The sequence below is a fragment of the Accipiter gentilis genome, chromosome 30 (assembly GCF_929443795.1).
Source record: "Accipiter gentilis chromosome 30, bAccGen1.1, whole genome shotgun sequence".
In the NCBI taxonomy this organism is placed as follows: domain Eukaryota; kingdom Metazoa; phylum Chordata; class Aves; order Accipitriformes; family Accipitridae; genus Astur; species Astur gentilis.
In genome coordinates this window covers 17,308,584-17,318,787 of record NC_064909.1, presented here as the reverse complement: position 1 = coordinate 17,318,787, position 10,204 = coordinate 17,308,584, and the positions used below count along the sequence as shown (strand labels likewise).

At 48.9% G+C, this 10,204-nt stretch overlaps 1 protein-coding gene across 2 annotated transcripts in view; it reads left to right on the top strand.

The window, feature by feature from the left end:
- The first annotated feature begins 4,114 nt into the window (after nt 1-4,114).
- KCNK12 (potassium two pore domain channel subfamily K member 12) overlaps nt 4,115-10,204 on the top strand; it is a 29,925-nt gene continuing 23,835 nt past the window's right edge. For both annotated transcript variants that reach the window (XM_049833660.1, XM_049833661.1), the window contains exon 1: nt 4,115-4,466. In XM_049833660.1, coding sequence (XP_049689617.1) covers nt 4,115-4,466 — 352 coding nt within the window. The remainder of the gene's footprint in view (nt 4,467-10,204) is intronic.

Genomic DNA, 10,204 nt, shown 5'->3' with positions numbered 1-10,204 from the left:
TGTATAAAGAGCAGCACAAAGACATCTGCACATTAATCCCAGCTGCAGTAACAGTTACAGACCTGTTTGTCTTTTGTCACTGTCAAGGTAGAATATACGTCCAGCTACTCCAAACCAGCTGTACGTTTCAGGTCAGGGACTGTATGGCACGTTTACAATCCAATTGCGAGAGACACTTCCAAGTAATTACTTCAGACATTTCCATGCCAATATAGTGGTAAAAAGCTCCTAAATGACATAATTGTGAGGGGGTTTTTCTCAGCAGTTATTTGCTGCAAAGCCAGGGGGGAGGTGTACGAGTGAAGCTTGTATTGAAACCAAGAATCTAGCTGTGGAGGTCTTAGTATCCCTGAAGATGTGGTCTTGCTAACTTGCTTGTAAGTCACATCGTCAAGCCATGGTTGAGAATTTAAGGATTTTACCCACAAAAGAAAAAAAAGTACTGCTCCCTTGAAAGGACTAACAATAATTGGGCTGTTTAAGTTTTAATATTAAACTTTATTCTTTAATAATGAGACATGATGTTCAGTGTTACAACTATTTTCAGACAATGGTTTAATTAAACATTTATTGAATGCATCTCATTTCTTTGCACGAGCTTCACTCTAAACCACCGAGCTAATAATGTAAACATCACTGTTTGATTATTAAAATAATTGCTTTCACAAACACTGACCTCCTGGCAAACAAAATGGCCGCCACCTTGCATACAATGCACCCACAGTGCAGGGGTCCAATTTTAGCGTAAAACCCAATTTACAGTTGACCATCAGCTTTTAAAAAAAATCCTAGGCAAATGGTTTCAAAGCCAGTGGTATTTTCACCAAATGCCTGGAGATGTGATTCAATTAATCAAGCAAATTTATAAAAACATCATTCATTTAACCAAACGACTGCCTTTAGGAGTTTCCCCCAAGCAGAGATGCAGCAGCAGCTTCAGGACGTTTCCTCAAACAAACTCTGGTGTCAGGATCAGATTAACCAAACCCGTGACCTTCCTTTAAGCCAAAGTCCTGTAGCTGTGGAGGATTTGTATCCAGCTAATGGAGTTTTTCTAGGAGTTAGTTGCTTTAGAAAGGACTATACAGGAAAAAACATAGATGGACATTTCTTCCCCCCTCGCCCCTCCCCCCCCCCCCAGCTTTATAACCAAAGAATTGAGTATTTTTGCAAAATGGTGACAAATTTTCAAGACTCCAAGTAAAAAAACCTTAGTGAAGTGAGTTGTCAAAACATTTTGAAAATCTGTCAACAGCTCTAATTCTTAGAAACCATGATTCGGTGATGCTTGAAATATTGTCTTGTCCATGCTGAAGCAGCTACACCACATTCCTCACTGCTTCAGCTTAGCTTTTTTTCTTTGTGGAAAGTTACTGGTATGCTTCCATATCTATTATGTGCTTCTTCAAGCTAATCGGCATCCCACCAGCGTCATCCTTTCATCGGCAGGACATCTCCAGAATGGTCACCACAGGCTCCAGAGTCAGTCAGCTTCTACTGCTTAGAAAAGATTTGGTCCTGTCACCCAAGGAAATAGCCAATTTTTCAGTCTCCACTTATGGTCCAAGCCATCACTCAAGAGGGGACAATGCATGGCATGGTGAGAATATGAGTTACACAAACTTTTCTAACCATCTTCCCACCAAAAACTTCACTGGCCTTTCACAGTAGGTGAAATTGCGGAGAACTCCAGAGAACTGGACCCTCATTTTTTAATGTTTGCAACAGGGAAAAAAAAAAAAAAAAAAAAAAAAGAAAAAAAAAAGAACAGTCTTATCACCCCTGCAAACACAAAAATACCAGGAATCCAAACCCCAATATCCAACTGCAGCAATATAATTCCCATGTATTCAGGTAAATTAGCTCGGATTTACAGCATCTGATACAGTGGATTGCATGTAATCATTCCTGGATTACCGGAGTGGAAATTATTTCTAACTATAGCCATTGGCACTAAATGGTCCATATCTGACCTATTATATTAAGCCCTTGACTATCCATGGGAGACTTCCCGCTTGTTTTGATGGGTTTTTGATTAGGTCTGATATACTTCCCACCCCCCACCCCCCCCTTTTTTTTTCCTGCTTCTTTTGTCCTTGAGATCTGCTATTACTTCCCACAGCTTTTGGGTTTGTGATTTATTGGTTCAATTATTTTATTTTTATTTGGTTTTAGTATTTATAATGGGACACAACTGACACTTTGAAATAGGAGCCACTTTTTTTCTTAAGGGTTGCACGTGGTATTGGTTGCCTTGAGCACAACAGGAGATTGGAAATCTTCTTTGATACTTCTGGACACTTTCCTTCCACCTCTACAGAACAGAATGCTCTAGCACAAAAGCAATAATGGCAAAAAGCAAAGCCGAAACATGTTAGTGGCGATCAAAACATGATATTTGAGTACTTCGTAAACTAAGTTGTTGTGTTTTATCTGTGGGCTTTCCCTAGGAAGCGTAGGTGTAAATCCAAGGCATTTTCTTCACCTGGTGAGTACAAACAGTCTGTTAGGAAGGGAGGAAATTCTCCTGTTGCGGACGTGGCCAGAAGATAACTGCCAGTAACATGAAATCTCAGGGCAGAGCAAAATCTCTCAGATCCAGAATAAGAAATAAATGGGCCGAGAACAGCTATGGAGAAGTCCTAGCGATGGTGAATATCCATTTGCTAAAAGGCATCAAGTAGCTACCTTGAGGCAGCAAGGATTTTGCTGTACAAAAAATATAAAACCTAGGTTAAAAAACCCCCACATAAACCAGGGAACAAACTCCTGTGAGACTGGCACTGGCAGTTGCAAACTGCGGGGAGTATTTGCTCTTCCAAGCCCAGATCTTTCCTACACGTGTTACCATCCCCTGCACACACGTTTGCAGGACTGGCATCACTCCCATCCTCTTTGCAATGCGTTATCGGTGTGGATTCTCTTTCTTTTTTTTTTTTTAAATATGAATGTTATTATTTACTACAAGTTTCTCAGGAAAGGACTGCAGCTCTTACTGCAGCCTAATGGATAAGAGAGGATATAGTGTTTGTTCCAAGCCAAGCAGCGAAGAAAGAATCCACCGGCTTGGGGAAAAAAAAAAAAACCAAAAAAAATCACCTTTCAGACGCTAGCTAAGATTGAATGGGCATTTGGCACCGAACCCCAAATTTATCATTTTCTTGGGTCTAACTTTGTGCAGCCCGGAGACTGGAGTCAGATGAGAAACACCAACGGGCGCACTTAGAAACGGCTGAAATTAATTTAATTAGCGCTCCACCGACCACCACCAGCTCCCCTACCAACCACTTCTCTGGGTGCCGGCCACGGAGAATAAGGTTTTAAAGCTACAACAAAAAAAAAAAAAAAAAAAAGAAAGAAAACCAAACCAACAACCCTCCGCAACGGCAAGGCGCATCGCAGACATGATGGAGAAGGGGCAGCAGCCTGCCTTTGCCGGGTCCCCCCCATTCCCGGGCGTACCCGGGGCGGGCCGGGCAAGGCAGGGCAAGGCAAGGCAGGGCAAGGGAAGGCAAGGCAGGGCAAGGAAAGGCAAGGCAAGGCAAGGCAAGGCAGGGCAAGGCAAGGCAGGGCAAGGCAGGGCCGCTCCGCCCCGTCCCTCCCCCGGGCCGGGCCCGGCGGCAGCCCCGGGGGCGCGGCACCGGCCCCGGCCCCGGAGCCCCGGCCCCGGCCCGGAGGGGCGGCGGCAAGCATCAGCATCTCGGGGGCCGTGTGGGGAGCCTTCCCGCCGGGGATGCGGTTCCCCGTGGGGCCGCGCCGCACGCTCCCGCCCTCCGCCCGCCGTCGACCGGGCGCCGCGCGGAGCCTCCGCCTCCCCGCGGCGGTTTCCCCCGCGGCGGGGCCGCCGCCGCCGCCGCCGCCCCGCATGGCCAGAGCCAGCCGGCCGGGGCCGCAGCAGCCCACGGCCCCGGGGGCGCGGGGCGTCGGGCTGAGGGCGGGCGGGCGAGGCCGGCGGCCCCCGGGTGCCACCACCACCGCCGCCGCCGCCGCCGCCGCCGCCGCCAGCCGGGCGGGCAGCCCCGCCGGGGGATGAGTCAGAGCCGCGGCCCCTGCAGCGAAGAAGAAGCCGCCGCCGCCGCCGCCGCCCGGGGCCGGGCGCCGCGCCGCGGCCCGGATGATGCCCCCGCGGGGGGCGGCGGGCTCCTGCCGCCGGCGGCGCCTGGCGCCCCTCAACGAGGACAACGGGCGGTTCCTGCTGCTGGCCGCCCTCATCGCGGCGTACCTCAGCGCCGGCGCCACCGTCTTCTCGGCCCTCGAGAGCCCGTCGGAGGCGGCGGCGCAGCTCCGCTGGAACCGGACCCTCCACAACTTCAGCCGCATCTTCAACATCAGCCTGCCGGAGCTGCGCGCCTTCCTGCGGAGCTACGAGGCGGCCATGGCCGCGGGCATCCGCGTCGACGCCCTGCGACCCCGCTGGGACTTCCCCGGCGCCTTCTACTTCGTGGGCACCGTCGTCTCCACCATAGGTGAGACACGGCCCGCCCGGCCCCGGGGCCGCGGGGCGGGGGATGCCGCGGCCGCGGGGCGGTCGTTATAGCGACCAAAGTTTGGGGAGAGCCGCCGGCGCGTTGCTGCGGCAACCGGGGCTCTTGCAGCCGCCGGGGAGGTGGAGGGGGGGGGGGGTGGGGGGTTGTAGGGGTGTCCGGGTCCCCTTGTCCCTTCACCGCCCGCCCCGGTGCCGGGGACCGGCGCTGGGCTCCGCTCCGGTTGCCGCTGGGGTCGCAGACACCCCCCCCCCCCCCCTCCCCTGACCCGACCGCGGGGTGGGGGGGGGGAGCCTCGTCCCTTCCCCAGCAAAGTTTTGCCGCCGGTTGAGGGGTTGGTTGCACGGCTGGGCTTCCACCGGCCCGAAGGAGGGAGCGGGGCCGATCGCCCGCCGAGCATCCTCAGCCCTCCCCGATGGTCGAACGGCTCGTTACCGGGAGAGGCGGCGCCGGGGCGGGGAGGGGGCTACCGAGGGTGCTGGAGCGATAGCCCGGGCTTCGGCGGTGCCCCACCGCTGCACTCGGTGGTGGTTTTAACTGCTGGCAAAGTTAAGGTGCGTGTGGGAATAAAGACAGAAGCTCCACGAAGCCGTATGTCTTCTAGCTGTGCCGAAACGCACCTTCTCGGTACGTCGCCGGCTACCGCTGCCTGCGGTGACTCGCTCTCTGGTAGGTGTTGAGGAAGAGCAGCGCTTTATGAGCAAATGGTGAGTTTAGGGGGGGTGGAATTATTTTTTTTTTTTTTCCTGTACTCTAAAATTACTATTTCTTACTTTTTTTACTCGAATTCTTTTCACGCTACAAATACCATTAAGAGCTGCCGTGTGGGAGATTGACTTGAAGTAAAGCCGTGGCTATCTGCTGCTCTCGGAGTGATGCTTGGGAAGCCCTGTCCCTGGGGACACAAGATCTTTACGGATTTTCTCTCTCTGCCAGTTTTTAAGTTTTGTAACAAGCCAGTTGTCTGGGGGCTTCTGAGCATAATAAGTGTCACGCTTTCCCTTTATTAGAGGGGAAGAAGCGCACAGCTCGTTATTGCACTTACATTCATTAGGTTCAGAAAATGTTTTGTCAATAGTGACTAATCTGTATAATAGAGTCGTGATGGTGACTACAGCAATGTTGTCAAGCATTGTTACTTTTGGCGTTGAATAATTCAGTTAACTTTCCCTTTCAAGTACGTTCAATAGCCCAGTCATTAAAACACCATTTTAATTAAGCGTTAGGCCTTCTTCATCACAAGAGCGTATATTTTTTAAGGGTTCGTTACAACAGACCTGAATGGATGGACAAAAAAAGTCGGTATATTAACAAACCCACTCTTTCCTTACACCCGCTGTAGCAAACAGAGAAATCTTCAGGTGACGTGTAAACGCGGATCCATTCACTTCTCCACCAGCCCTGGCTTTTTCTCTCCGTGGTTGTTGAAATGTAAGATGTTTCCTCCTCATTTGCAAGCGTTTGTTTGCATCTCCACTCCATTGCCCTGTCTGCAGTCATTTGTACCTGGGAGGAGGGAATGAGAAACTCAGCAGGGCTTTTTTGGCAATCTTGACAGGTGTAAAACGGCTGAACCCAGAATTCTCTTTCACACACTCCTGTAGTGCAACCGAGGCACCAATCTCTTTTTATAGCCACTAATGTCTACGTCTCTCACGTGCGAGATGGAGGCTGAAGAGTGTTTTTCCCCAGCTGCAGCAAAGGCCGGATTCTGCCAAGCGTTCCCCTGAGTAGTACCTTCTCTTGGCATACTACCTGCTAGTACTTACTCCTGGATTGCTTACACTACTTTGTGTGAGTTCAGTGAGCCTGCTGTGGAGCAGAGTTTTGCTCTGAGCGAGGAGATGCAGGAGAAGGTGGCTCGAAGCGAAGCCGAGTTGTGCCCTGGGGCACGGCGAAGGCCATGGCAGAGCCGGTCCCTTCGTTCCCTCCCGGTCAGCTCCTTTATGTACCTGGAGTACCTCTGATTCCGCTGTCAGCTCCCATACCATATAATCCTGGTTCAGAGCAATTTCCCTTGCCTTCGTGTCACACTTAATTGACGAGGAGAATGCTGCCTTGACTCCACCTCGCCAAGAACTACCAGACATCTAGAGTCAAAACAGCTCGCCTTCCTCAACAACTTCATCAGTTACATGTGTCAAAGCAACTTTATTACTCCAGCAAAACACGCTCCTCTGCTAGTGACGCATCGGAAAGCTTTCTTACTGCTTAGCAAACAGCCCGTAGATGCCATGTCTGTCGAGGGTAAATCACCCACAGGTTACTCAGCCTTTTATCTGTAGAGGATTCCAACTTAGAGAAAACTCACTGGGTCTTTTCGAGTGCTTGCTGTGCTCTCACTGGTTTTAATAAAACTACTAAATCCTTCGTAGGTAGGCATCGAAATACAGTCACCCAGGGACAGGGCTGCAAGTTCTCCTGGGGTTTGTGCAGGCTGAACAGAGGGAGGGAGACTCCAGCTCTTCATCCTTCTGTGAACACGAGGGTTTGGCACAGTGGGGCTTGGAGAAAACTGCTCCATCCGCCCTCCTCGAGCAGGGCTTCTGCAGAGCCGAGCAGCAAGCCTTCCTGAGGTGCTTTGTGTCCTGTACTTCCCTGGCTGCAGTTCTGCAGCTTGCCTAATTACACAGGGACGTAATCAAACCCTCTGGGTGAGAAACATGTTAGTGGGGTCTTTAAGAAATGGGAGAGAGAGTTAAAATGAAATGTTAAGTCTAATCTTCCTGAATAGCCCACAACGCGAGTGGCTTACAACACCCCCTCGGTAGCACTCTGGGCATTCATTTTTTTTATTACTGCATCGTTTGTGGTTGCATAATGAAATGTTGAGTCCATTTTTCATTAGCCACATCTCGATTTTCAGAGCTATATAAGAAAATTCTTCAGTCTAATTTCTGATTGCTTGCTGTCAGTCTACACCATTTATTCAGTCATTATTTTGCACTCCAAAAGGTATTCTTTTGTAGGCAATTGCTATTATTATTGTTCTGATTTCTGTAAAGAGCAGCTAGGTGAAATTTATCCTTGATTCATTGGTCTAACTGGCAGTAGACTTTGTTTTTCAGTTGAGTTTTTTCCTTCCTTCCCCAAATGAAAATCACAAATAGTTCCCAGCACTTTGTTAAAGACTGAAAGCAAAGCATCACTCAGACCAGTTTTCTTCCTGCTAAAATGTTGCAGAGTACAGCATAATCCATCATAGCTTTCCCCATATTCTAGTAGCACAGATTCATTCTGCCTAGTGCATCAGGCAACTCTGGGATGCCTGAAGCTCTGGATTTCTGACTCAGTCCATGAGTCTAGACACTGTAACCAGATTTTTTTTCCTCCCTTAAATGTTAGAATAAACATTAGGTGCCTATATAGTAAAACATGTTGAGACATCCGCTTACTAAATTTGGATTTTGAGCTTCTTACGTCTAAGTACATGTTTCAGAAATCAAGTGATACAATTGCTTTATCGAAATCCATACCATAAAAAACAAGGTCAAAAGAAGTACTGCAATATGTAAAAGTGATTTTTCAACATACTATTTTTAAAAAGCACCTTTACTGCAGGTGCGTTGCTTTGGGATGGAACATGTCGGGGTTACAGGTGCTCAAGAGGGGCCGCTGGGAAGAAGAGGTGCAAAGATCTTCCCTCTATACAGCTGTGCAAGGGTTACAGGTGTTTAGGGCACAGTGTGTAGGTGTGAGCAGGACTGTTCATCCTTTCCTTATCCCGCGAGGTATCCAGTTAAATGACTCGGTATTTGTGTGGACTGACAGCTCCACCCAAAGGGATGGGTTATCTCAAAGAGATAAGGCGGTGAGATGAGAGGTGGGGCTTTGAAACCACGTGAAGAAAGGCCACGTAATGAGAGACAGAATATTTGGTATTTTCTACCAGCTAACTAACCAGCTCCCGGCAGCTGCTCTCTCCTTGCTTGGGATGTTGGCTGGGTGAGACCTTCTTCTCCCTGGGTCTTCTGTAGGGACCCACCATACCCAGCACATCATTTCCGTGGGTGCTCCACAACCTAGGTACCAAAACCACTCACTTCTAAAATACCCTCTGGCTCTGTGTCATAGTCTTTTGAGAAAATCTGGAGGTCCAGGTGTGCTGAAAGCCGTAATTCAATCGAAGTGATGTGCAAAAGACTGTTGGACAGCTCGGCAAGTGCGTGGTCAGATGTTGGACTGCACTGCTAGGAGCCAGGGAGCGAGAGCGAGCCTGCCTGAGAGCAAGCACTTCACATGGTAATTTGGCAAGAAATTCCACAGATAACCAAGATGGTCTGAAGGCTTTAAGGGGAAAATATATTTGTCCTGTCTTCTTCATTGTTGTATTTCAGGATATGAATTTGAGCTGCAGCTGGGGAAGGTTCTGGCTCTCTGCTCTCCGTGAATGCAATTTCACTGTCCATACGGCCAACGCAAACCAAAAGGCGACAGTCACACCAGAGTGTGCACCTGATCAGCATCAATGTTACGCTTTTTTTAGGGCTCTGCAATTCTCTGAGGCTTGTACAGGCAGCTTTTGCAGAGGGTTCAAATTAGGGAGCAGTTGCCTCCAGAGCTGACCTTCTTGAAGTTAAAAAATAACCAAACAAAACCCAAACGAGAAAGCAGTTGGAGGAGCAAGCAGTATTATTAAGCTGCAGTGTCAGATTATTTGTCTTTGCCATCCTATACGCGGTCTGCAGGCAGCATGGGAGTGTGTTTCAGCTTGGTCTGCTGTGGCCAGATCCGATTCCTTAGGCGTGTGTGATGTTTTGATCAATGTGCCGGTAGATTCCCAAAAGTTATTTTCTCACTTGGGTAGTCTTGACAAAGAACAGAGAGCAAGAGGCTCAGAGGTCAGCAGGTCAACGGTCAGCATGTTTCTGTGGAGAGAAGCCATCCTAGAGTCATCTTCCTCAGGTGAAGACCTGGCACCATAGCAATGTTTTCTACTTGGGGTAGCTGCATGGGAGTATTAACTTCTTTGGATACCACTGATAGGCATTTCTTAAATGTATGGGCTTAGGTTGGGTGCTCCGAGCAGAAAAGTAATCTAAATCACAGCTTCCCTTCTTGTAGTGGAGAGCAGCAATAGGAAGCTCTACTTGGAGTACATCCATGTAATTACACGGGTGACTTGAGGTGTCCCTGCTGGAGGGTTGTGATGAAATAATTTTGATCCTAAATTTGTTGGGTTTTTATTCTAGAAGGCGGGAGGGAGAAACCCCAGTACTTTAAATACAGCCCTTTTTAAAAGAGAAAAAGTTTTCTGAAAATATTATTTTAATCGGTCTCAGTACTGCTTAGGGTTTACCTGTCCCTGTAGAGTTATGCCAGACCCAGAAAATGAAGCTATTGCTGTGCTTCGGTCATCTAAACTGAGAGATTTCTACAGAGCACATCAGCTCAGATTACTTAATCTAAGAGTTTCAGAGGTTTCTTAAGTATTAAACCGTAGCTCAGAAACCAAATGTTTCAAAACTCTAACATCAGTACGATGGAGATCTAATTGTTGCTTTACGGCCGGAGAAGTTAAGTCGGGGACAACCAAATGGCACTTCTTTTTGGTGTGGCTGTGGAGTTTGGGGTGCTTAGCTGGAGCACTGAAACCCGGGCTCTCCAAACTGAATGTCAAGCACCACAGCATCTCAGAGCATTCACCCAAAAACCAAAGCCCGTCTGTAACATCAGGGAATAAAGAATTTGCCCCAGCATCACGTGAGATAGGGTCCCTC